The sequence below is a fragment of the Dicentrarchus labrax genome, unplaced genomic scaffold, assembly GCF_905237075.1.
Source record: "Dicentrarchus labrax unplaced genomic scaffold, dlabrax2021, whole genome shotgun sequence".
In the NCBI taxonomy this organism is placed as follows: Eukaryota; Metazoa; Chordata; class Actinopteri; family Moronidae; genus Dicentrarchus; species Dicentrarchus labrax.
In genome coordinates, this window is record NW_026136722.1 from 7,077,430 (window position 1) to 7,103,960 (window position 26,531).

Consider the following 26,531-nt stretch of genomic DNA (forward strand, 5'->3'; position numbering starts at 1 on the left):
TCTTTAATGTATAAATGACAATCCTGCCACCTGTTGGCCACAGAGGTGCACTTCAGTAAATGCCACCTGTTCAGGTTGCATTAAGGGATTTTTTGTCTTTGAATGAAACAAACCCCAGGCCCCAGTTCAAAGTTTGATCCAAAGTGGAAGTTTTAATGATGTCAGAAAAACAAATGGTACAAAGTATTACTTTTGAAAACATATTAGTAATACCCGTTGCCACACATTAACACTCACACACATTTAGAACTGGATCATATTAGGCACAAAGTGGGTGGAAGGTGTACAGTGTGTGTTGGACCAACAACTTCTGTTAGTACCTTTGATTTAATCCACCACCAAGCCCCTGTCTTTACAGTCCTCTCATGCTTCCTCCCTTGCAAAAATAGCCTTAGAATCTCTATTTTTATACAAACGCAGCATGGCCCAGACAACTTTTACTTTTAACGGTCAACCATGTTGCCTCTACTGAGTCTTTGTCAGTTCAGTGATATACTATAGTAAGGAAGGAAGCATTAGAAGCTGTTCCAGACATGGCTGGTATAGTTTAATATTCTAATGCCCTTCTCTCACTTTGCTTGGATAAGACACCCTTTCTGGTATCCGTCCCGGGACGACCCTCGTCACTGCAGAAGTAGCTTGGCAGGGCTGAAGTGACCCAGGTTCTCACAGGACTTGATCCATCGCTGGACGTTAGTGGGAGCAGAGGAGGCCGAGCCACTTTGTAGCACGCAACAGTAGCAGGCAATGTCGGCCAGGGAGAGGTCCGGCCCGGCCAGCCAGGGGTTGCGGCCCAGAGCGGAGTTGAGTGCCCGCAGGACGGCGGACCGCTCTTTGGCACTGCCCTCTGCCAGCTGGAAGAAAGCCGTGTCCACCCAGCTGTCCACCAGTGTGGCAAGAGCAGGGTCACTGGGGTAGGGCGCCAGCAGCTTGAAGAGGAAGCGCGCCACGTTGGCCTCGCCCTCAATGGGGCACATGTTCTGGACACTGAACTTCATCTGCAGTTTGGGGACTGTGAATAGCACAAACATGAAATGGTAAACAAGAGCTCAAGTGTTTATAAATTATTGTAAATGGCCAATTATTGATAATATGACACTAGTTAGAAATAGCACTCATAAACAGAATAGTCATGACATGTAGATTAACGACAATAATGTCCAAATAGGTCAGAATAAGTTCCAAAGTTGTGTTCTTAAAAATTTAATTACTGACAATATTCAAATTGACTTCTTAAAAAGGTCCAGTGTGTAGGATTTAGAGGCATCTAGCAGTGTTCTTGGAGATTGTCACTCTCTCGCTTCACCCTCCCCTTCCCAGCGTGCAGGAGAAACTACGGTGGCTGCAAAACACGCAAAAACTGTGAACGGCACTATCTAGAGCCAGTCTTTGGTTTGTCTATTCTGGGCTACTGTAGAAACATGGTCACACCCACAAAGGAGTCTGTAGATAAAAACGTCTCATTCTAAAAAGGTAACAAAAACACGATTCATATATTCAGGTGATTATACACTGATGAAAACATACCTATGAATATTATATTCCATTTCTGCAAACAGATCCTCCTGAATATTAAACACTGCACCTTTAATAACTCACCCAGCTCAAATGTCTGATTACAGTTTGTTTTTATTTCATTGTTTCTTGTAATTACTTTTCCAGGGTGAAAGGTACTAAAACCACCTACACTCACATTAAATCCAAATTAAATCAGAAGAGATGTTTCTATCAGGAACGTGTCGCACTAGCATATAAAACTAGTTTTGATTTAAAACGAGCTGTGTGAATGTAATTGTTTCACTGTCTTCATCACTCCTTGTCTTCTGTCCTTCCCCCCACACATTCTGCCTTTCTCGATGTGCCTTACCATCTTTCCATATGAGGGTGAAGCCCAGCTGGAACATGTGGCGGGCGTAGCTGTCTGCATGGCGTGGACCGAGGCAGGACAGGAGCTGTGGCAGCACACCGGTAACTGAGGAGTGGACATGGACGGTGGAGAGCACCCGGTAGCGCTGACACAGCAGGCTATGGAGCACCATCAGGGACAGGGGTGGCTGCGCCGGATTGGCGTTTATAACAATGTCACGGAGAGCACCGAGGTCCTTGTGACATAAATAAATAAAATTTAAAAAAAGAGGTAAATACGTGCAGCATCCAAAATACATTTGACAGCTGTAACAAAGGCCAATGCAGCCTGCACAAACAGGCTTAATGAGTCCACACCCTCATATCTGCTTCAAGACAAATTCCAGCTGGTTGTGCATGTTAGCAAACTATTTATAACGTGTAATAGTCGGCAGGTATGATGGGTGTGGTCAGGAGAAACATCTATAGACGGATACTGCCACAGAGAAAATGCAGTCAAAGTATGTGCAGGAAATAGAAGCATACTGTCAGTGTGTCAATAACAAACACTTTCTCCAGAGTAAACACGTACAGTTCCCAGTTTCTCACCTTCCCCAGTAGTGTGTCCAGGTCTGTGACGGCGCCTTTGAAGGTTGTGGAGCTGAGGCTTTGGGAGGAGAGGCTGCTGCTGACTGTCAGGTCCAGATCAGCATCTGGAGTGGTCACCGTCTTGGCCAGGCCCTCCACAGCTGCTTTCAACTCGTACAGTTTTCTCATGATCTCATCCTGCCGGGCCTCCAGAGCTTTGACTGCTGGGTCCACCTCGCCATTCTGGTGAGATAAAGAGAGAATTGCTCAGTTCGGATGAAACCATAAATGGGAATTTTGACGGTGTGAGCATTGATCAATTTGAGCACAATCCTGCAAAAAGTACTGAGAACAGATTAAATGTATTCCCAGTCTTGAAATAAACCCTACCAGTATACACACACATACAAGAAGGATCAAAGAAAGACAACTTATTGAGACTTTTTGAAGACTAGACCTCATGTAGATACTTGTCTTGTACCATCATATATATACATACACAAACCAATCAGCCATAACATTATGACCACCTAGGCACCCTTGGTGGTTATGATGTTATGCAGCTCCATACCAACAAAATGTGATGCACTTTGTGTGTCCTGACACCTTTCTATCAGAACCATCATTAACTTTTTGCATTAGTTTGAGCTACAGTAGCTCGTCTGTTGGATCAGACCACACGGGCCAGCCTTCACTCTCCATGTGCATCAATGAGCCTTGGCTGCCCCATGACCCAGTCTCCAGTTCTTTTCCTTTCTTGGAGCACTTTTGATAGGTACTGACCACTGCAGACCGAGAACACCCCACAAGAGCTGCAGGTTTGGAGATGCTCTGACCCAGTCATCTAGCCATCACAATGTGGCCCTGGTCAAAGTCGCTTAAATCCTCACGCTGCCCATTTTTCCTGCTTCTCCAAATTGAGGAAAATGCTTGCTGACTAATATATCCCACCCACTGACAGAAGCCATGATAACCAGAGAATCAGTGTTATTCACTTCACCTGTCAGTGCTCATGATGTTATGGTTGATCGGTGTATATATATATATATATATATATATGTATATATTATGCCATTATAGTCTGGTGCCACAATGTCTACCCCAGAAGGAAGTATCCAGACACTTAAGTAGAAGTAGCAATATCACCCTGTAAAAAATACTCCATTACAAGTAAAATAATACTTAAGGCTAACTACATAATATTAACAAAATGTCCACAAAGTATAAAAATAAATGTTCTGAATGCAGAAATATTGTTTCACTATTATATATTATATTAATATTGCTCATGCGTTAATGTGTAAGTAGGATTCTACAGATGTAGTTGGATAAGGTGGATCATATTTGACACAAAATTATATATATTGTTCATATTTTATAGGTTCATTAAGGTGTGTGTTCATTTGTAAAGTAACTATAGCTGTCAGATTAATGCAGAGCAGTAAAAAGTGGCATGACTCCAACAAAGTACCATTAAAACTGTATTTAAGTACAGTACTAGTAGATGTAAGTTAGTAGTCCCAGCCCACCACAGTGTGAGGGTCTCCTCTGTGCGGCCATATTATCATAATATCCATTTTAATAACAATTAACGCCAATGCATCAAAGGGCGGAGAAATACTGCTGTAATAGCGTCCTTTAAATACAGTTTAATAACCTTTAAACGCTGATGGAGCAGTGGAGACGTGTAGTAATTGTTGCATCAGCCGAAAGTGAGGTTACTCATTGTACTGACAGGCTAAAGTTAGCCAGCTAGCAGGCTAACTCGGCTAATGAAGGCTAACGCTAACACACCGTCCGAGATGCGCGTGTCTCAGCGCGTGAGAAGACCAAAAACGAGCCGCGAGGGACAAACAACGAGGGACAAACTCAAGCTGAAATAAGTTGAAAATAAAATAAAAACCCTCGTCGGAGTGAAATGAGTTACCTGAAGCGCGTGCTCAGAGGTGCAGCTGTTCCCTGGCTGCGCGTGGACATTTGGTAACTTGTACATGCAGGTTGGCAGGTCGGTCTTTATGGGACCCCCACCGATGGGCTTTACCTGGTACATGGGCATGGTGGAGGGCAGTTACTGGAGAGAAACAGTTAAAAACACAATCCGGCTACACAGAGGTCCTCTGAGGGCTGTGTGACGTTGACAGGCAGCAGCAGCAGCAGCAGCGCTCCCGGTGACGCAGGGAAGAGGCCGCAGTGACGTCACGTCCGGCGAAAGTGACGTGGAGGTGAGTAACTAACTCAGGGGTACCTAAACTTTTTCCATGCCAAGGCATCCCCCCCCCTCAAATATCACTAACAAATGGCCGGGCTCCTCTTTTGCAAGATGTCTTTTAAAAAACTATTTCTGAAAACCTTTTCTTACTTTTATTAATATAATAATTATAACATTTGTATTTAACATCTTCACGCAGTAGATTCAGTAAATATAGGTACATTTCAGGAGCAGCAGCTTTGTGGCAGACGCAGACTGTTACCGGGTCAACACTGACACATGAACGATGTCTTGACTGGGAGGCAATTAGACAACTTCCATCAAATTGTTTGAGGCCCCTCTGGCATCCTCTGGCAGTCCCAAAGGGGGCCTGGGCCTACAAACTGGGGTCCTTGAGTAGGTTGTAGGGGATTCCTATAAAAATGAGGAACCAAATATTTTAAGTTTCCCATTTTTTGGATATTGTAACAACAAGGACAGAGATAGGGTTGGGGATATCCTAATAAACTGTGGTTATGGGATCTAATATATATATATATATATATATATATATATATATATATATATATATTATGGGCGTCCCTTACATGACAAAGTTTGGGAACCCCTGGTTTAATTTGTTGTTTGGAGATAAGATAGTATAGGATTGTTTTTTTAATGTATTGTTTTTAATATTCACTCAGTGCTGACACATATGTACATGTACATGTTATACGCCACATTTCTCTCTGCATGTATCACCCCAAAAGCACTAGAGGGCGCCACAGTATAGTTTCTCTCATTTAATGAGCACAATGCAGGAGGTCAGCAGTCAGCAGTGGAGTTGGTCATACTGATATGAACTTAAACTAAACTAAGACAGTCTGATTCACTGATGGTGATACAAATAAGATTCAGTTTAATATGTGAAGTTATGAAATAAGTTTATTTGCATTTAGTGTCAGTCATTCCTTTAACGTTTTTCTTGTCTGATCCACGTTGGATCAAGTTGCTTTCAGTACAGCTGACCATATGTTATTTAATCCAAGATTAATTTTCTTTGACACAAGAGGAATCATTATGAGGTTTTACAGCTCCTACCGGGGCAGCATACCTGACATCACTCAACGGGGTGAAGTGCAATATTGTTTTTAAATTTCCATCTGTAGAGAGCAGTGCTGCAGCATTTCTCTGTCCTACACACTGACAGTATATATAAGGTCCTACACGATTAATAATATTAATATAGGACATAAAATTAATAAGGACAGAAAATTCAAAATTACTAATGTTTGCAGTCAAACAGGAACATGGTTCTCCACAATGTGCTGTAAAATTAGCTCAGCAATGTCCAATATGTTCAAAATTAAACTGTTTAAATGTAATAATCAATGCCACACGTGCAGTTTTAGCAATAAGTTAATAAGTTGTTTAATTTCTTTGACAATAACAAAGAATAATATATTAGAGTGAATATTATGTTCTTGTTGTTGTCTATTTCAATCCAAGTGGTGGCTTTTTAAAAAGAAAGCACATCATATCTATGGATATTAGTTCTAAAAGATCCCATAAATTCAAAATCAATCATACCAAATGTACACAAATGTGTGCATATGTATTTATATGTGTATGTTAGTGTGACCTTTTAGCCTTGTGTGTGAGGTTGCATGGGATTGTGTGTATGGGTGAGTATACAAGAGCTCTGTGCCATTAAGTGGAGTCAACAGTAACTGGTCACCTTCAGCTTCAGAGACAGATTAGGAGAAATATAAGTGATAGTCTAACACAGCAGAAATGCCTGACCTCCCTGCTGCCACTCCAGTTCGGTGTCAAATGGTGTCAAATTAATTTAGATGAATGTTAAAACAGAAACAGAGATAAACCCATATAATTTAATGATCTGTTATGGCCACATTTTATACTAACTGATAGGCTTAAGTTCAATGAAAAATTTCTGAAGATCTGGAAATAAAAGAATTTCTTATCTAATTAAATACTGATATTCAATGTTTTACTAATGTGCCACAATATTGTAAAATTTAAGAGTTCAAATAACTTGTTTTTTGGGGCCTTTTTTCAAGTAAATATTAATATATGTGATATTTATTTGCAATTAAATCTACATATATCTCTGCCACCCTCTTGCAACCCCATGAATAATTGAATGAATTCAATATGCTTTGTTGCCATGAGTATAACACAGACAATATTACCAAGAAATTCAAATTACCAAGAAAGAAATTATATAGCTCTGCCCCTGGGCTGCAGTGGAGGTTTGTACCTTGTGACTCTGTCTGCTTTACCTAATATATCTGTTGAGGACAAATACATAAACAAAGCCTTTAAGATCTGACTGCTTCATGTCCTATCGCAGTCAACCTGTTACACCAATCAAAACCAGTTAGCTCAGTCTAGCCAGCGTTAACAATCACAAGTGATCTTTTGACTCATTCAAATCAGGCAACACAATCCTCTACCAGGAAGCAATTGAGGAGGCCATGACTTTGCCTGATACCGGACTCTCCTTTGACACACATGGCCCCCTCGCCGTCACCATCTTCTCTGTCACCTTTCTGTCAGAGGAATCAGTCTAATACTGTTTCACACTTGAGCCCTCATCCTCTCCTCAGCTACAAGAGACGCAGAAGGACAGGTTTAATGAAAATGCAGAACTGCGTTTGCCATTCCAACAGCTTGTTAACCCTGAATAATTCACTGTTTGCTGGAATCTAACAAGAGAGAGGGGAGGGGAGGGAGGGGGGGATGCTGGGTCCAACCTGGCAGCTCTACTGAGGTAATAGTCGGATCTGATGGCCAGACTACCTGAGCGAGAAACTGAGACTATACGGAGGGAGCTGAAACCTCACAGTAGTTCTTTAAATCATGTAGGAACAAGGTAGCTGAAGTCTGTCAGGCTGTAGGTAGCATTGGGGGGGGGGTGACATAGGTCTTGTAGGTGCTGTCGTACTCAGGTACAGTCTTTCTGGGTCACTGACTGAGATAAACAGTGTGTGAACTGACAGACGGCAATAAATACTTTACTTCCAGTGTGTAACATTCAGGAGGCTCTATTGGTATCATCAGTGTTTAATCACCTGAAAATAAGAATGATTGTGTTTTCGATACTTTAGAATGAGCTGTTTTTATCTATAGCGGGTCCTCTTTTGTGAAGGCCGCGATGTTTCTACAGTATCCCAGAACGGACACACCAAGCACTGGCTGTAGATGGGGTCCTTAGAAAAGTATGCAGTTAAAACAACCAAACAGCTTTAGGACAATGGTCAAGTGTCAGGGGGAAAAACACTGAATATGTCAAATGAAGAAGAAAGTATGTATGATTGTTAAGAAATAAAAAATACATAAGAGAATTGTACAAAAAGTTCCTAAAACCAGAAGTTGATTAGCTTAGCTTAGCACAAACACTGGAAACAGGGGGAAACAACTAGCCTGGGTGACATTGATACTCATGGGTTGTTGGTTTAACATTTATTTGTACTGCTGTAAAGAGATTAAAGGTATACCCTGTTTGTTGTAATACATGTAAACAGCAGTAGTTGATGAAAGTTGATGATGTTTGTTGATGAAAAACTATTACCATAAGCTATGTTTTTAGGTGCAGACACTTGTACGTAATGTTGTCTGAGTTTCTGAAGGCACCGTGTGTGTAATCTAAGCTTATGAAAGTGCTTTTTAGCTGACTCTATGTATGTGTCTTATCCAACATTTATGGATGTTGTAAGGTGTTTACCAGCCAAACTCCAGTCAGACACAAACGTTCTTTAGTTGTCCTCTCACAGTTTTCCTCTATTATTCAGCTAGTCAAAGTAAGTTTGTCCTGGATGACTCTCGCCATCTTATCTGATTGTGCCTTCTCATTTGGAAAAGTCTGCAAAGTACCTGTCTACATCTCCACGACAGCTATTACTCAGTCTGAGGGTGAGTCAGCACATGTTGCAGCTGCTCAGGGGTTTAAGCAGGGTGTGGCTTTTAGTTCATATTGCAAACTTGCATTAGTCTAGTTAATAGACAGAGCTCCATGTGTATATAAATTATATGTAAACAGTAGGCTCATGTCAGGGTGGAAATAGATTTTGTGTGTTTCAGGAGTGGACATTGATACTTGCATGGCCTATCATTCATTAATGAAGGGAAGCTGCACGCAGACATCATAAGTAGAGGCTCAGGACTAATGCTTGTTGGGGAACAGTGGCAGTGCTGTCATCCCCTGCATTATGGATAGAGTTCCTGCGAAGAGCTCACAAAGCCCATTCAGTCATCCTAACACGCCAGTTAAATCTTTTACGACGTTCCTCACCGTTCAGACTATCAGGTAGCAACATCTCTGATACGTACAGGCTCCAAAACACTGGGAATGAGTCAAAATATGACCGGCGTTTGTCAGAGCAGACACTGGATGCAAGGCGGGCGTCCAAACAGTTCAGCTCCCCATTACCTCGTTTGCTTGAGCACTTCAAGTTTGTTATCAGTTGAAGATGGGGTGCGCATTAAAGTTTCACACAGACTTAATCAGTAAGGTGAGCCTGACACTCCTTTCTTGATATGAGTTTTTTGTGACAATGAAGCGAGGGCATCAATTATTGAAGTGCCAAGCAGACAAGCAGGCTAGGCCTATGTGTCCATCCCATAAAGTGCCTATGTACACAAATGGCATGGTTCGTTGTAAGCGGTCCCACAAAACATTTTGATATAAAAGTTAAGTAAAAGTTACTTTAAGTTTGCTTGGTTAGGCTACTCCATTCCTTTGTTTGTTACCTAATGCTGCATCCTAACATTTCAAGGTGTCTACTGCGGCTACTACTATTACTACTACTGCTGCTACTGTGATGTCTACTACTGAATTCAACCCTATTAACATTTTATCTTTTCTAACCTCTCTCTTCATTCCCCTGGTTCTTGGGAAACAAAAGTAAACCCTCACTCGTCATGTAAGGACTAACCGAGTAAGAAATAGTTCTCATCGTCAGTATGTATTGATTTCTCATGGTATGACCCCTTCTTATTATCTCTGAAATTATATATTTAGAAAGTACATGATTTACTACATGGATTTACCCTAATGCTTGAAATGACACTTCAGACTTTTTCTCAAACATCCTGTGACATTACAGTACAAAACGCACTTTTCTGAGAGCAAACGCTGCAGAATACCTCCCCTTCCCCACAACATCCCATGTGACATACATAAAGGCTTTCTATTACATATTGCTTTCTAATGATCCCCCACTGCAGTATATAGTGCCACATACTTATACTGTTGTGATAAAGTTACTGTCTGAGTGGGAGGCAGAGTAACTTAGTGTGTGGGATTCGTTCAGCTATCACTGAAGACATTAGGATTAGAATATACTTTATTGTCCCCTAGGGGAAATTTGCCATAGACTCAAAGTGCGTAGTGCATAGTAGTAGCTGCCCTTACAGACAATAAATACACATAAAATACATAGAACAACTAAAGACATACATGTAGGCTACATACACACTCATGACACATCCAATGAAAGATTAAAGCAAATAAAAAACAAAACAAACAGAACACCAAGTTATTGCACACTTCCCAGGCCTCAGCGTACAGATCTATTTAAAATTTTGATGGAGGTGGGTACGAAAGAGTTTTTAAAACGGTACAATTTGCATTTTGGGATTCTGTACCTTCTGCCAGAAGGCAAGACCTCATATTCCGTTTGAAGGATGTGGGACGGGTCTAACAATACTCTCCGCGCGGAGTACAGACTGCTAATAGATGGACTGAAGGGAGAGCTTTTCAGTCCTCCCCATCACCTTCATGGCAGTCTGTACCAGGCGCTGCAACTTAGATTTGGACTGTGTGGAGAGATTGCTGAACCACGCCGTCATCCCATACCTGATACTCTCCATCACTGCCTGATAAAATAAAAACATGATGTTCTGGCTGACACCAAACACCTTCAGTCTGCGTAAAAAATACAGCATTTGCTGTAAACGGGAACATACATGATCTACATGATCACTCCAGCTGAAGAGGTTATCCAGGTGGAAACCCAGATACCTATAAACATGCAACATGTTACTGCAGGATCTTCAATAAAGTAAGACTTCATGCAGTTAAAGTCAAGTCTCTGGAAGTTCATCAAGCGTACGCAGTCATCCGGTCATGTGAAGTTATAACACCCACCACTAATACATCTGAGGAAGCTACCCCACATTTAATTTTCAACGTATCAGACTGTAACAACCTTGAGTTCAATCCAGCCCTTATTTTTTTTTATCTTGAATGGTAAATGGATTACACTTTTATAGCACTTAAAGCACTTTACGCTACATGTCACATTCACCCACTCACACACACTCACACACTGATGGCACAGCATTGCCCAAGGACACTTCAGTATGCAGAGGGTGGAGCTGGGGATCAGACCGGCAGTATTCTCATGTCTACCTCCTGAACCACAGCCGCCTCTCTCGACAGATGAAGGTGAAAGGTCCAGTGTATAATGTTTTCAGTAGTGTATAATCACCTCACTGAAACATTTTTTTGTCACCTTTTTTATCTATAGACGCCACAGGTCGCCTTTCATGGAGTTTGCCATGTTGAACCACCATGTTTCTACAGTAGCCCTGGACGGACAAACCAAACACTGGCTGTAGACGGGGTCTTTTATGTTTTTTGGGAGTTTCGCAGCCTCCATAGTTTCTACTACACACTTAACTGCCCGTTCACATTCCCATGTCGTCCAATACGGACGCCAGCGATGATCTGTTAGTTAGTTAGCCTCACCCCTAAATGCCACTAAATCCTACACACTGGTCCTTTAAGGCCAGTTTTGTGAAATAATGTCAAGACTTCCTCCATGTTTCATCTTGCAGTCCATCAACTGCTGTTGCTTGTCATTTTTCTCACATTGTCAGCCCAACAGAACTGTCAGAGCTGCGCTCTCAGAGCTACAGTCTCTCTCTCTCTGCCCTTGAGTCCAGGTAAGCTGCTTGTCACATTATCTTGTACTGATGTCCCACAGCAGCACATCCAGCAGTCAGTGTCGACCTGTTGGCTCACATTTCCTTCCTGTTTACCACTCGCCACTCCTGACCTGTAGGGGTCATGGCTCTATTGTGTGTCCCCTGGCTTGTGTTACTGGCTTCCCCAACCTTGTCCTGCTTTCAGTCATGTACCCTAACCCCCACATCCCCCACACACATTCTCACTGCTCCACCCAATGTCTGCAGAGGATCAGAAACTGATAACAGCAGATATTGATACATGATGATCTAATTAGCTGTTTGTCTCTCTGTGCATGTCCTGTGTTTTTGTCTTGGCAGACAACAGTTTGTCTATAAATAACATGCTCTGGTATGCACATACATTTTTATGTAGAGTATATACATAATTAATATAAGTTAATTCAAATTGTGTAGATCTAAATTAGGTTTCAAAACATTTCATCTAATTGATTTTCTTTTGAACAATGTCCTCAATAAAGTTTTTTTTATTATAATGTTGACATTACTACACCTCCTATATGCATGGATGCCCAAAGTTTGCTTTTGCATACTTTTAAAGATTTCAACCCAGTCTTTCTTTTTACATTTATAATGATGTATACTATTTATAACAATGTTAAGTTCAAACTAAGACTCATGCTTTAGCACACCACTATCTTTTTAGACTGCAAGTATGTATATGTACACTCAAATACACATCATTACTTCTGAATGTTCTCTTAACTTAACAATATCTCTCACAGGATCTCTCCAGCTTTGTCTTTGCTCATACTCACATACAAACTTGCAGGATGTTAAAAGTTTGTTTCACTCTACTGTATACTTGATCTTATGTACATCGCTGCATGTTTATTGCAAAACACTAAATTATTTATGGATTTTGGTATAAAAATGACTGATATTGTCTGAAATGGTCACTGGTTTTAACATATTAAATTGTGAATAAATCAGATTGGCCTTGTCAGAGTTATATCACTTCATAGTGACAGTGACAGTGACAGTGATATGACAAGACACACATTTGGCTGAAGAAAGAACGCTCTTACAACTGAAAATCTGAATCGAGCAACACATGCCACACTTTTAGCCACGACCTACTAATACCAGGGTTTGCCCCATAGCTCTGAGTAGCAGGTGTCTGCTGTAATAGTCAGCTTCTCCCTGTAATATACAGGTTATTGAAATGACACCAAGGTGGAACCAGTGAAAGAACGCATGGGACTCTGTATTTTGGCGCCTCTAGTGGGTGGGTGAATAGTGAAGTAGTTGTTAGTTTTAATCCCCTGAATCCTGTAAGTGCAGAGAATGAAAAAGCTGTATGCTATTTAAAGTCTCTTGGAGGAGGCATGCAGAGTTGTGAGATGGTCAATCTGTCTGAGAATTTGGGTGAGCGTGATAAAATGATTCTTCTTTAATATCCTGAGCAAGCTGTTCTGAGCTGCCAAGGAAACCTGGCAAAGGAATACATGTAATGCTAGCATTCTCAGCTACAGCATTCTGCAGAGTTTGCATCTCCTAATCGCACACAAACATTCTCACTCACACTGATTCCTGTATTAACAACAACCCTGATGTGCGTGTGTTTATGTGCATACTTATGTGTGTTTGCATGGATGGTCACCTGTGTCTGATCTCATATTTGATTTTTGCAAATGCATTGGGTTTGTTTGTGTGTGCGTGTATGCGTGTGTGTGCGTGTGTGTGTGTCAATGTGGTTTGTTACCCCAGCCTGAGCAGCACCAAGGTTCAACTGGGTTTATTTACAAAGCTGAGGTCAGGTGTCACTCGATCCAGCCACTGTGACACTCAGGTGGCCATCAAGGTCACCTACTCTGCCTTTTCCTTGCGCTAGCTCTCTCACTGTATAAACTCTCTCACACAAACACACACCTGTACTGTATATACATCTCAATCAGAAACCCCGGGTTTTCAGGACTCTTACATATCATATACCTGTGTGTTCGGTACGGGTAAGTGAGGAGGCCACGGAATTTTAAAGAAAATGGTTTGTTTTGTGCATAGGCGCATCTGGATCATCATGTATGGATTCCCACTCTCTAGGGTTAATTAGACCATCTTGTGCACATGAAACAACCTCCCTTGACTATACTAGTTTTTTTTCTTGGCACACCTGATGTCATCTCAAACCACATCAAGAAGACATACTGTTCAGAAACACACAAACATGTACACTTGAATAGAAATAATGAAAAGAACTGCCGTTTTTTGGATTTTATTATTTTATTTTCTCAGTAATTTGGTAAATTGTACATTTATTTGGGAAATACCGCTTTATGATCTCTCTAAAACATGAAAAAAAAAAACTAAAAACCTGATGAGAATGTGTATGTCTGTGGACCAGAGCGAATCTTGCAAAATAAAAAGAATCAAAATCATTCATCTAACTAGATGGAAAACAACTAAAACTAAGAGAGCCCTTATAGCAGTGGAATAGAGGGAGGAGGTTGGAGGGGGGGGTCTCATTGAGTTGGAGAGATGAGGTCCAGTTGTTTAGGACATGACCATGGCCTGGAACTCTGTAGAGAAAGAAAAACATTAGTAAGATGTGACACCCGATAATTTATCTCATCTGTCTGACACCGGCCTCAACTAGAAAATGTGTGTTTCATATTTAGCAACAATAAAGATATGAAACGACTAGAGAGGTAGAGCTAGCACTGTAATTCAGTGGCACTGTTGTGCTCTAAAGTTAAGAACATGTCAATGATGTGATTTGTCTAATCAATTAAACTAAGCATGCTACTGAAGGACAGAAAAGGGAGTAGGGGGTAGAGCGTAACTATGATTGCTACATCCTCTCTTTCTGGCATACTGACCTAAAACAACCAAACAAATTTAGTCAATTTGCAGTCTAATTGAAAATATAAAATATGTGGATTTTTTATTCTAATCACACATACATATATCAAATATCTTATCTCAAATAAGTCTCGATCCTCTCACCATCTGCTCCAATCCGGCCATCGCTGTCGTCATCAGCAGCACACATGAAGCCCTTGATCTCCTTGTCTGTCAGAGCGCGAGCCCCAGGGGAAAACCTCTGGAGGAAAGACCTGGCATACACAAAGCCACAGAGAAGAAGTTAAAGTCAGAGGAACAACTGGACACATAGCAATAACCATAAAGGCAGAAATCGGTAACAGACTCAGAGGTTCAATCTGTCCTACAAAAGTTATAAAAGAACTTAAATGTACACAAGTAACGGGATGTAAAATAAGTAATAATAAGTTATATGAAGTTCTCGTGTAATTTACTACAGTTATCAGATATTTTGTGCTGCTGTACAGCCAGGAACACAATTTCTATTGAGCAGACAGTCTATTACAATGGCTACACATTAACAGTCCCTGTCCCATAAGTGGTGTTAGATTTTTTACATCTGTTATGTTCTGAGGGTGATAGATATAAAGGTGTGCTGCAGTGATCCGTGATCCCACATATAATGTGGAAAACAATGTGAGTTGTGTCAATAAGTTGGATAAACTAATGATGTACGAGGATCCTCTTAACATGCAACATGAAAACTAAATGGAAATGTGATTATTTCCCAAGACAACTTCTAGTCTCTCCTCCCGTCTCAGGGGCCATCAAATACAGCAAAAAAGTCTGTCATTAATGAAGCGGCCGCTGACTCACTTGAGCTCTTCCTCCTCAATGAAACCATTGCCATCGTTGTCCAGGATCCCAAAAACCTTCTTCACATCCTGTGGGCTCTTCTTGGTGAGGCCACACACCTGGAAGAACTTCTTGGGGCAGAAGGAGTCTGGGGCTGAAGGAGGATAGAAAGTCAGGAACAGCAGGAGCTCATTTTCAATATTTAGTAGTCAAGTTTTTTCACTAAGCTAGAATGAAGACAAGTCTCTGGAAGATCAGATAGTTTAAATTGCGGAGACAAGATAACATATGTTGTTGGTATGTTAGATCATCTTAAGGTATTATTAAGTGTGCTGTAAATTTCCTAACTTTCTTTTCTTAGTATGGAAAATATTCATCCTCAATGCTCCCTGTGGAATATTTTGTATTTTAACACCTCCAATGATAAAACTAACATGACTTGTCTGGACTTGTGCCTAATTGATGCTGTTAAATCATCAATAAAGCCTTAACCATACACTGTATTTAACTTGGCCCCTATGCATCTTTCCATATCAACATTTTCACAGACTTCCTGGAGGCAATAACATAGAGACAACCAGTCTGACTGCACAGGCTCCAGTAGAAATGCTGTATAGAACTTTAAAAAAAAAAAAAAAATCGAATAAAGAGAGCAATAATGATATTGGTGGAAGACGATACCTTGGCAGTCCTTGATAGCGCTGTCGATGGCGTCAGCGGAGAGGATAGATGAGAGCGACATTTTATTCCTGTAGGAGGAACAAGCCATGGTGAATTATTAACATATGTGGCCGTGCAGGTACAGCAGCAAACTGTCCAACTTGACACTGATGGAGACAAGGAGGTGTCCGGGTGACATTACGGACCGATGAAGTCAGGAGAGAGAAAGCCTTAAGTTCTTATGAAAGTTAAAATGTGAAATAACTGCTCCAATAAGTTACAGTCTCATCCCACACATTAGACATTATAAAACTTTCTCGCTTTGGCTTTTTTTTTTTTTGGTCACCTCCGACGCAAATAAGTCTCCCCTTTTACGCACGCCGTTATTTCACCTGTCATCTAACTTCAAGCAGCATCGGAAGCGCTCTGAATAAACCGGAGCCAGAGCATCCTTCTCTTCAAAATCTTTCTAAATCAACATTTAAAAAAAAGAAGAAGCAAAAAGCAAAAAGCAGCCACTCTCCATCATTAAAAAAGGGGTTAGCAACCTCCCTGAATCCACAAAGCAACTTACCGTGTTCGGGGGGGTGTTCTCGGCGGGTCGGTGATCCTGCAAGAGAGGTAAGGCTATGTGGTGACTGTTGTCTGTCAAGGCGGATTTATATAGGTCTGATTGCAGTGACAATAGGGATTGCTTGAGTTACCTGTCTGTGGATCAAATTCTAACTGCCCGCCCCTGATCCAATTTCTCAGCTAACTAATTAACCTTTGCTATTTATAACGCCCGGGGACACAGAGACCGGACCGTGGACATCTGTAACGCCCTTGTAAATAGCAAATTAAGTTAAAAAGCGCATTCTTCTCTCCATCCGCCACTCCCTCCCATCATCCCCGAACCCCACCTCCTCTCACCTCTAGAATTATATAGTACAGTAAATGCAGGGAGGCTGTAATGCAACTGCAATCTCTCTCTCTCTCTCTCTCTCTCTCTCTCTCTCTCTCTCTCTCTCTCTCTCTCTCTCTCTCCGTTTCTCCCTCTCTTGCTGTTTCTTCTGCACCCCCCAACCACCCCCACCCCTTTCATGCAGATATCCTTTTACAGGCAGCAGTCCCAGAACGAGCACATCTGAGCCACGTTCCCGCTGCAAATGTGCCCTTATCGTTACATTTGAGGTGAGTTATGGGAAATAAAATGTCAACAATGTCAGCCGACACTGACCCTTTAATGTCATATTTGTTGTAGTCTTGCGGGAGGACTGTGTCAATGGTTAGTGTGAGATTATAGAGTCATACCTGAGAGGTCGGCCCTTACGCAGTCTGGCATTCTGAGGCGCTTCACCTGCCCAGATCTGCCTGGATGCATTGAGGATCTACCTGCTCTAGTTGCCCCAGATTCACACGATGGGGGTTAATATTATTTCCAACCAAATCTACTATAACCCCAGACACACACATAGCTGCTCATGCTGAATGTCAGGGACGCTTTAGAGCCTTCTCGCTCTCTCATACTGACGTGGGGGACAGTCTCACTAAATTGCTTTGTCAACTGTGCTGATTAAGGGACCCGAGGTCACCCTCTGCTGCCGGTGTCCCATCCAGCCTTGATGGTGATGATGATGCATTATGTGCAGTGTCCCAGGTATTCACATGCACTGTTTAAATAGAGGTATAGCCTACCAGTCAGAGGTCATACAGGGCTGGACGTTGGCTTCATTTCTGCTGGTGTTTGATCATTTTGTTTGTTCCTGTTTTCTGAAAAGCCAGGGCTGCGCACTGGCCTTTTTTCAGACTGTCCAGTTTGTTGCTAAAAGACCACATTCAGGTTGTCTTTTTTTTCTTTTCGAGGGCATATGTGGCCCCGGGTGGGTCTGACACACAAACACATTCAGGGGTCATTAAGCACGTTTCTGGGAGAGTGTTCCCTGCGGCAGCGCACAGAAAAGGAAGGTTATTTCTCTCCAGGATTTAAGGTTAGCTGAAGGTGCGCATATGCAGCAGTGTAGGGTGGAGAAAGACAGTGCTGAAACTGTGTCAACATTTTAGAATGAATTCACAATCGTTGCACACAATATTAAACCTGCAATCGAAACATTAGATGCTTAAACAGTCCCGCAGAGCTGTCTCAGGATTCAGAGGGCTGTGTGTCCAAAATATCTGTAACCCGAGTCTCTGGGATATCCTTGAATGTAACAAAAGGCAGGGACACAGGACCCCCCGGCCAGCTTCCTCACATTAAAGAAGTCAGCCACTTAATGCGCGTGCGATTGTGCGTGGGGCGCGGGCGACTCTTGGCAGCGCTGCGCTCTTGCACGCGTCAGCTGGCGACCGTGAGCTGCGGGAGATCCCCTTAAACTTTATTTAAAAGGCCTGGAGACATAAAACGAATGTGGATAGAAATCCCTTATTATACTTAGATCTTACTTATTTATTCTTTTTTTATTTATGTCTTTTTCTTATGATGTGATTAAAGAGCAGGTGACTTTTACGCACAGTAGACGCAAGGTTGTTTTTTTTTTGTTTGTTTGTTTGTTTATTTATCTGGCAGCACCCTGACGTCTTTCATCATTGAATAAAAGCTTGTATCTTCGGTGGTTGGTCATTGTCAACCTTTCCTAAACCTAATCCCGGCCCCAACTTGTTAATGGGGCCCCTCAACAAGTGATGTCCGATAGTCTTCACTCTCGTGAAGCTGCACTCCTGAGCAGGTAAAGAGAAACTCAATCATCTCCTCCAGTCTGTGTGTGAAAAAGAGACTGAGGACACCGGATCGAGAGCAGTGGTGCGGCTTTACCCACACCCGGTGCATGATGTCATGCGCCATGTTGATACCGCACAGACTATACTGTTACTGCACGATCATTTATTCATTTACATTTGCTAATGTCCTTTACGAGCCTCGCTGCTGTACGTATACAGTGGCGTATAGATCCGCCTCCTTCAGTCAGAGACAGGATTGAACTCTGTCAGTTCATAGAATTGTTTCTTCCTGATATATATGATGAGTTCAATGTGAATTGGGGTCCTTTAGTTAAAGCCAGGCTCCTTCCTGGCCTGGAATGCGTGAAGAGTGGGAATAAATGTCCAAACACTTGTCGGTTGTTTGTTTGTTCGCCAAATTATTTACTGTAACGTTTTGTCTCTGTCCCAACTTCTACTCTTAATGGACCTAACTCCATCTAGTGGCTGCAGGGTGAAGTTACATGATTGTACCCCAACACACACACACACACACACACACACACACACACACACACACACACACACACACACACACACACACACACACACACACACACACACACACGCACTTTATGTGTATCCAGACTTACAGTGCTATACTATACTTATATATTATACTTGTGTGTGTTATGACTTGTTTTATATAAAACAGTGGTCCGCTACACTTGTGGGGCTGTTAGGGGTAAAGACTTGGGGCTAGGGAATGTAATGACTGTGTCTGAGTGTGATTGTGTGTGTGTAGTTACATCAGCAGTTTGTATTATAATTTGCCATTGTTTTCTTTTTATTTAGCCACTATTTACTGTAGCCTATGTGCTTTTGTAACACCGATGTATTCATATGCCATGCCAATAAATCATGTTCAAACTGAATTTGAGAGATGACTTTTGGCCCGAGTTTATAGGATGTAGTTCATGAATTGAAAAGACACAAATCATAGCGTACATAAACAATAAAAAAATTCAATAGGACCGTAGCAAAAGAATATTTATTCTTTTTTCGTCCCTGGAAAGTGCATCATAGATTTTACAGTAAGCAAAATTCATATTTAAGACATGAACACAACCGAGCGACATTCACAATCATCATTTTGGACAGTGTGTTGCATAGGAAGAAACGTCTCTTCAGCAAATGTATAAAAATTATTTATATTCAGATGAAAAGGGGGGAGGTCGATGTGGGCTTTGTTGTTCCATCAGAGCAGGTGTTGTTGGTCATGTTGCCAGTTTATACATTAACCATAGCGGCGAACTCTGCAATGAGACAGAAGAAAGACACACAGTTTGACATCTGTTTTCCACCAAAAGACGCGCAAACAAAAGCCTTTAACCACTCTGCATCAATGAGCTGAGAGTGCGCACCGTCACAGCCGATCTTGCCGTCACCGTCGGAGTCACCGGCCTTGAGGAAAGCCTTGGTCTCCGAGTCGCTCAGGGCGCGTGCACCTGCCTTGAAGTTCTGCAGGAACAGCCTGCAGGACGGACACGGTCGGTGGTTAGTTCACGGACTCCAGGATAGCTGAGACACACTTCATATTCAACCTGACCGCTGAATGGGTTTGTATCAAAAGTCTGCACCAATTAAAATATGTTTTATAAAATGTGTTTTTTAATAATGATAATAATAACTGAAAGCATTGTGCAGCTTTACGCAGCTGGAATCAGAAGATTAATTGACTGGTCTGATGTGTGGATATCTGTTTAGGCCCCCTGGTGTTGCCTTTTATAGGTGCAGGTGTGTGTGTGTGTGTGTGTGTGTGTGTGTGTGTGTGTGTCTTACTTCAGCTCATCCTCCTCAATGAAACCGCTCTTGTCCTGGTCGATGATGAAGAAGGCCTTCTTGACATCCTCGGCGGACTTGCCGGTCATCCCACATGCCTTGAAGAACTTCTTGTGGTCGAATGTGCCAGCGTCTGAAATGGGTGACACAAAATCCATATCAAAGTTAATCGATGCTCCGAGAAAACACACACACACACACACACACACACACACACACACACACACACACACACACACACACGCAGGAGTCTGTTACTGTGATTTTTGTAATTGAAAGAGTCACCTTTGCACCCGGCCAGTGCTGCAGCGATATCAGCATCCTTCAGTACACCTGCGAAGGCCATTTTGATCTGTAGAAAGCAAATAAAAGCGGTTATTATGCTTCTTAAGTAGAATATGTTAATCGCTGCAGAGCCATTTGGGAAAATGTATGGATTATGTTTCACAATATCTAAGTAAGGAATCACATTAAATATCGATCAGGTTATCATTCGACAGAGCGCCGACTCCCGTTAGAATAACAATACGAATATCATTATTTATATAGCAGCGTTAAAAACAGGGTTTATAAACTGTTTGGTCTGTTGCCAAAATTATCAAACTGTTATTATTTTATTCCAAATACAATAGAAATATATTCAAGTAAAATAATTTCAGATTTCAAATGATTAAATCCACTTCTGTCTGAGTGGCATGTTTGATGTTGCATTTCCAAATCCCACCGGAGAGGCTGAGATTTACACGTGTTCTCTATATTGCAACTCTATAGATGCTGACCAGTAATCCATGTCTTCATTCAGCCCGCAGAAAAACAAAAAAACAACCTCTTTATTCTTTCTTTAGATGATGCATTGCAACGCGAAGTCCATATTAAATGTTTCAAATCTTTTTTCTCAGAGACGCCAAGCGTGATGCTGCGGGCTTTGGTCTGCACGGATCCCGGCTTTCTTTGCTGCTCTCATTCAAACTCACCTTTGCTGTCTTTGCTTTGTAGGGTACAGATGATACAGACAAGACTCCGGTCGACTGCAGTGATCTTCCCGGTGCTCCCGGTGACCTTTTATAGTTCCACTCGATCGGCAATCTGAGGCATAAGATAACTGACACCGGCGAGGAGGGGGTGGCGGCCAGAGAGCGGTCTATTTTAAGTTTCACAAATGAAGACGCTTAAAAGGTGCGTTTGAAGAAGTCTTTAATGTCCGCCCCCCCGCCCTCTAAAAAACTAAGAATAGGCTTGTGCACTGCTGAGCAGGACGAATTGGAAGTGCTGCTGGCACCACACAACCGTATTCAGGAGGGTGGATACGGAGCATGCATGCGTTAGAGCTGGCGTAAGTGGCGCTAATTGGTTCTTTTCCCTCTTTTCGTGTTACATTGTTGATTTGGAAGGCATGGACTATTGTATTGGTGAATATTTCTATTAAGTCTTCTTGGCAAGTTTGGAGTAAAAGAGTCGCCTTTGTGAATTAGATGAGTCGGATTGTACAAAGATAGATTATAGATGTTAGAACCAGATGTTTTTGCCTATAGCTCACAGTCACAATGAGAATGTGTTGTATCTTAGTTTGAAAGTGCAATCATTTGTGTTTTGTCAGATTTGGGAAGTTTCTAATATCTATCAAACCAAGCATATAGCAGTCATATTTAAGCTTTAACATAGAAGCAGTGCAATTTCCAAATTGCAGTCAGTGTCATTTTGACTTGCATATTTTGAAATAATAAAAAGATATTATTGCCCAGATGAATCAAATTGGACTGAAAGATTTTTCTTTTTTTTTAGAAACAACCGTCTTCAATTGCAGATTGCACAAAACCCTTTTTTCTTTGTAGGTCAGTGAACCATTTACCTTGTTTTAAGATGTTTAAAAGCACAATGTGTTCATGCTGTAGGCAGATGTTTCTGTAAACTCCAATCAAAGTTTTTAAAAAGGAAGAGGAAAATTCTGAATGGTTCCTCTTGACAGCCTAATAGCTCCACTTGTAATGCTGAGATAGCTTTGACCTGTAGGTGGCAGCACTGTCCTGCGAGGTCACACTGCTGTCACTATGCCTCTCTCTGTTATGAAAACTGGTTGATGGTTACAAGCTTAGGGTGTCATCTGATAGCGTTGAGGTTTGCATATTGCTGACTTGCAGTTCCCTGAACATTCATAACTTCCCCCTGGAATTGTAATAGGACTTCAATATTTCTGTGCCAGTACAATTATATAGAATATAATATATAATATATGGCACATTCCATATAAACTCAATAGATGAATTGATTCATTTGTTAAGAACCCCTCAGACTGCTAAAGTTCTTCATTTAAGCACCAGATTCAACCTGCTGAAAGGTTGCTGATACAACAGTGGCTGTTAATAGCCCTCCTGTTGCCACAGCACATCATCTAATTGACTACGCAGCAGTTGGTGGAGAAAAAGACCTTGGAACAGACCAGCCAATTACACTATGTGTGACAGCTATCCATTGCAAACCTCCCTGGATCCGGGGAGTATGTGAGCAAAGCCCGAGGGCCTTCCCCACTGTGTTTGCCAGCTCGTGGCCCGAGTCCAGCTTTAACTCCCCCTCCCATTAACCAATTATCAAAACAAGTGCTCGGCAGGTTAGTTGAATTGCCTCTCAGCACCTCTCGAGTATTTTAAAATCCCCAGCAGGTGGAACCTTGTTTCGCACCGCCTCTTCCTCAACCCGTTGTGTTGACATAGCCACAGCTATGTGAATACAGCGGGTTGTATGAAACCCCACAGTGGAACCAATGCAAAGACGACTGACCTGAAGGAGTTGATTTACACCAAAAGAGTATTTATTCCTGGTTTTTCACTCTTCCTCAAAAGTGCAGATGGTGTTTTACAGTTTGCACAAGACATTTCAGAACATTTAACACATCTGAGTAACATTCACAGTAAAGTATGTGTTCCATGTTTAGAAAATAATCCGCAGGCAACTCATAAATAAGGTATAAAAAATATTCTTTCAGCTGATGATTACTGAATCTTGCAGTTCGCAGTTCCATGAAAAGAAGGGGATCTTGGTCAATGGAAAATTATGCCTTTACAAGGGCAGCAAACTCTGTGAAAACAGAATAAAACTGCCATTAGTAGAGAACAAAACGTATTGAGATTCTTATGTCATCACGGTGGTATGATCTGGACCAACTGGACCCACTCTGACCAAGACTTTGAGTCCGTGCAGATTTAAGGAGTATGTGAATGGATATTAAATGCTGAATAAGAGTCCAATTCTAAAAGTCATCAGAATGAATAGTATGCCTAATATATCTGCTACATTCAAAGATATGCCGGAAGTCTTACCATCGACTCCGATCTTGCCATCACCATCACTGTCACCAGCGGAGAGGAAAGCCTTGGTCTCCTTCTCGGTGAGTGCTCTGGCGGTGGCGGAGAAGTTCTGCAGGAACAGCCTGTAAGGTTGATAAAAGAGCAGGAGTTAAAATGATGAATGTCTCAGGCTCTATTGATTGGTCTGCTGTATATCACAGTGTAGAATGAGTATCCTGTAAACATCCATAGGGATTTAAATGTATAAGATCATAAAACCTTCAGGCTCCATTAAACAAGGCCTTTCTTTAGTATTTTGTGTGTAGTTTTCATTCATTCCAAACTAAAACAAAATGTCCCAATGAGGGGAAAGTGTAAAGCTACACCTTGTTTTTTTCTAAAAACTCAAATGCAGCACAGTGATATTAGATCTTGTGCGTGTTTTGGGGGGCACAGAGGCATTGCTTGGTTAAGTGTGCTTTGCTTTGAGTGTCTTACTTAAGCTCATCCTCCTCAATGAAGCCACTCTGGTCCTGGTCAATGATGAAGAAGGCCTTCTTGACATCTTCAGAGGACTTGCCGGACAAGCCGCATGCCTTGAAGAAGGTCTTGTAGTTGAAGGAGTCAGCAGCTGGAACACACACGTTAACACCATTAGCACCCGACAGGCTGCTATAGCATAGGACAGCAGAGGGCTTCAGTGTTGATGTAATGTGATAACAGTTTAAAACAGGCTATTTATTCTGAAGAGTTCAGTGCAGTGACCTCCATTTGTAGCAGGTTTTTGCATCAAATGTGCAGTGAAAAGTCATAATGTGCACATAATAATAAATGAGGATGAAGAAGTGAGTGCAGTGCATTCACTGTGTGCTAAATGAAGATGGTGTAGCTCACCTGCGCAGCCATCCAGAGCTGCTTTTACTTCAGCATCAACAAGTACACCAGCGAAGGCCATTTTTTATTCTAAAGAGAGGAGAGAAGACAAAGGTCAGGGTTAGCATCACAAATGAAATACAGCATCGTTGCATTGCAAATATCCTTCTTTAAAGCAAAAATACATTTTAGAGACTGATATTTTGTATCTGAGGCCTAAGATACAGTTCTTAAATGACTTTCCTTCCTGTTTTTAAATGATCATAAATCAAACAAAGTCTCAGGACTGCAGGCTAAAATAATGCACCAGTGTCCAGATAATATAGCTTCCAAGTATTAAACAAGGCTACTCCTCCTCTCTAGCCTCACATGAAGAGAATGAAAGTTCAAGCATTATTAACTCTGTACTGTAAAGCATCTAGAAGCATACAATGTCCACTTGTTTCATCTGGGTCACAATTAAACTAAATAAGTGCTTTTATTTGCAAAGGCTGTCACTCAGCATCACTGATCTTGTTTTTTTTTTTTGTTGTTGTTGTTCTTTTTTTTTTCATGGGCTAAAGAGCTACTCTTTGCCTCCGGATGTCACACACAGACTCTGACTCTGTTTATCCCAACGCGCAACTGCTGCTCTGGCACTAAATAGATGATGCTCCCATTGAGAGGCCAAATCACGACAACACGAGTCACTGCCACAAATAAAACAAAGCAGCCGGGCGAATGCAGTGATAGCTTTAGGTGCGATTTTTTTTTCTCATCCGGTTAAAAGAGATCATGTAAAATAGCGCAATTATCATCCACAAATGTTGATCCTTAGAAATCAAAAGTGGCCACATTTCATTGGCCTCCTTCTCGCACTGATCGAATCGTCCTGTGGTCCGCTTGTTGGCTATGTTGGTTCCATTTCCCCCCTAATGTTATAGTCCACGGAGATCTCCTTGTCTGATTCCCTTTCCTCCCAGTGCAATCTGCCAGTCAGTGCGGCCTTTGCGGGGGCGCACTTCCCACTCACCTTTGCGCTGCGTTGAGGGAGTGAAAACCAAGGCGGACTCGGGTGAATGCCCCAAGCCTCTTTCCCTCGCTCTTATATATCCATGAGCAACACCATTTACAGAGCTTTGAGTCTCAGTATCAGATACCAAGATGCATGGGTTTCGAAAAAATGTGTCTACTAGTCTCGACCTATTTTTAGGGGAACAAATGAGGATGCTACCATGTGTGCGGAGGCCTATAGCTAGACGTGTGGAAACTCGAGCAGGCCCGCTGACTTCATGGGGCATGTTGCGCTCATATGATTTACGGCCAAAATTTAAGATGCTGATTCTGATGTTGTAGGTTTCATCTGAGAATATAAATGAAATGAAGGGACTTGTGTGAGAGTCAACACACTTCAGTCCATGGGTCATATGTCCTTGTTCGGTTTGTGAGAAAAACTTGAGAACCATGGAAGGGCACCATGGGCAATTTAATTGTCCACTGTCTTAATTAACAAAGGAAACGTCTAATTCACGACCTTAAACGTAAATGACAAGTCCGGAAAGAAGTAGCCTATGTGGTTACTCAAAAGTTGTAAATATATGTGGGAGGACTGCTCTCAAAAACACTACTGCTTTTTATCTCCTTTGCATTATCACTGTATTATATATGATTAGATATATGTTCCTCTGTGGTAGACTGCTTGTTAGAATTTGTTCATTCTCTCTCATGTGGTATCAGTGCAATGTTGCCATAGGCTATAGCACAGTCATATGCATTATGAGGCTGCAGCACCTCAGCCCGTCAAAATGTACTTTATGATATATTTTATCTTTAATAATACCAGCTATATTTCATACTCTTGCCTGCAGTGTGTGATAGGCTGTGCAGAAGTTAATTTACTTCACTGTCTGGTTATTTCCCACATAGTTAATATTCTTCTCAGTTTTACTGAGAGTTTATTATAAATT

The 26,531-nt window shown here is 41.7% G+C and overlaps 4 protein-coding genes and 1 long non-coding RNA gene across 7 annotated transcripts; 1 reads left to right on the forward strand and 4 right to left on the reverse strand.

Moving 5' to 3' along the window:
- Window positions 1-125: 125 nt before the first annotated feature.
- Window positions 126-4,629, reverse strand: aimp2 (aminoacyl tRNA synthetase complex interacting multifunctional protein 2). Of its 2 annotated transcripts, none has more exons than XM_051387951.1 (4): window positions 4,475-4,629; window positions 2,455-2,676; window positions 1,868-2,102; window positions 126-1,012 (listed from the first exon to the last, which is right to left on the reverse strand). In XM_051387951.1, exons 1-4 carry the CDS (start codon window positions 4,487-4,489, stop codon window positions 624-626), a joined length of 861 nt encoding a protein of 286 aa, XP_051243911.1. In that variant the 5' UTR covers window positions 4,490-4,629; the 3' UTR covers window positions 126-623. The 2 variants fall into 2 exon arrangements, with proteins under 2 accessions (XP_051243911.1, XP_051243910.1); XM_051387950.1 differs by having other exon boundaries at window positions 4,361-4,629.
- Window positions 4,568-15,756, forward strand: LOC127356312 (uncharacterized). Its single transcript, XR_007881967.1, has 2 exons — window positions 4,568-4,655; window positions 15,220-15,756. It is a non-coding gene; the product is annotated as an uncharacterized LOC127356312 (long non-coding RNA).
- pvalb8 (parvalbumin 8) lies at window positions 13,840-16,738 on the reverse strand. Of its 2 annotated transcripts, XM_051387953.1 has the most exons (6): window positions 16,618-16,738; window positions 16,488-16,523; window positions 15,935-16,002; window positions 15,275-15,407; window positions 14,582-14,691; window positions 13,840-14,154 (listed from the first exon to the last, which is right to left on the reverse strand). In XM_051387953.1, exons 3-6 carry the CDS (start codon window positions 15,993-15,995, stop codon window positions 14,129-14,131), a joined length of 330 nt encoding a protein of 109 aa, XP_051243913.1. In that variant the 5' UTR covers window positions 15,996-16,002; window positions 16,488-16,523; window positions 16,618-16,738; the 3' UTR covers window positions 13,840-14,128. The 2 variants fall into 2 exon arrangements, with proteins under 2 accessions (XP_051243913.1, XP_051243912.1); XM_051387952.1 differs by having other exon boundaries at window positions 16,488-16,727.
- A 2,883-nt stretch (window positions 16,739-19,621) lies between these two features.
- LOC127356073 (parvalbumin beta) lies at window positions 19,622-21,553 on the reverse strand. Its single transcript, XM_051387501.1, has 5 exons — window positions 21,406-21,553; window positions 20,717-20,783; window positions 20,432-20,564; window positions 20,014-20,123; window positions 19,622-19,905 (listed from the first exon to the last, which is right to left on the reverse strand). The coding sequence occupies exons 2-5, from the start codon at window positions 20,775-20,777 to the stop codon at window positions 19,880-19,882; spliced, it is 330 nt and encodes a 109-aa protein (XP_051243461.1). The 5' UTR covers window positions 20,778-20,783; window positions 21,406-21,553; the 3' UTR covers window positions 19,622-19,879.
- Window positions 21,554-23,215: 1,662 nt separating this feature from the next.
- LOC127356072 (parvalbumin beta-1-like) lies at window positions 23,216-25,709 on the reverse strand. Its single transcript, XM_051387500.1, has 5 exons — window positions 25,598-25,709; window positions 24,607-24,675; window positions 24,211-24,343; window positions 23,746-23,855; window positions 23,216-23,503 (listed from the first exon to the last, which is right to left on the reverse strand). The coding sequence occupies exons 2-5, from the start codon at window positions 24,665-24,667 to the stop codon at window positions 23,478-23,480; spliced, it is 330 nt and encodes a 109-aa protein (XP_051243460.1). The 5' UTR covers window positions 24,668-24,675; window positions 25,598-25,709; the 3' UTR covers window positions 23,216-23,477.
- Between the last annotated feature and the right edge of the window lie 822 nt (window positions 25,710-26,531).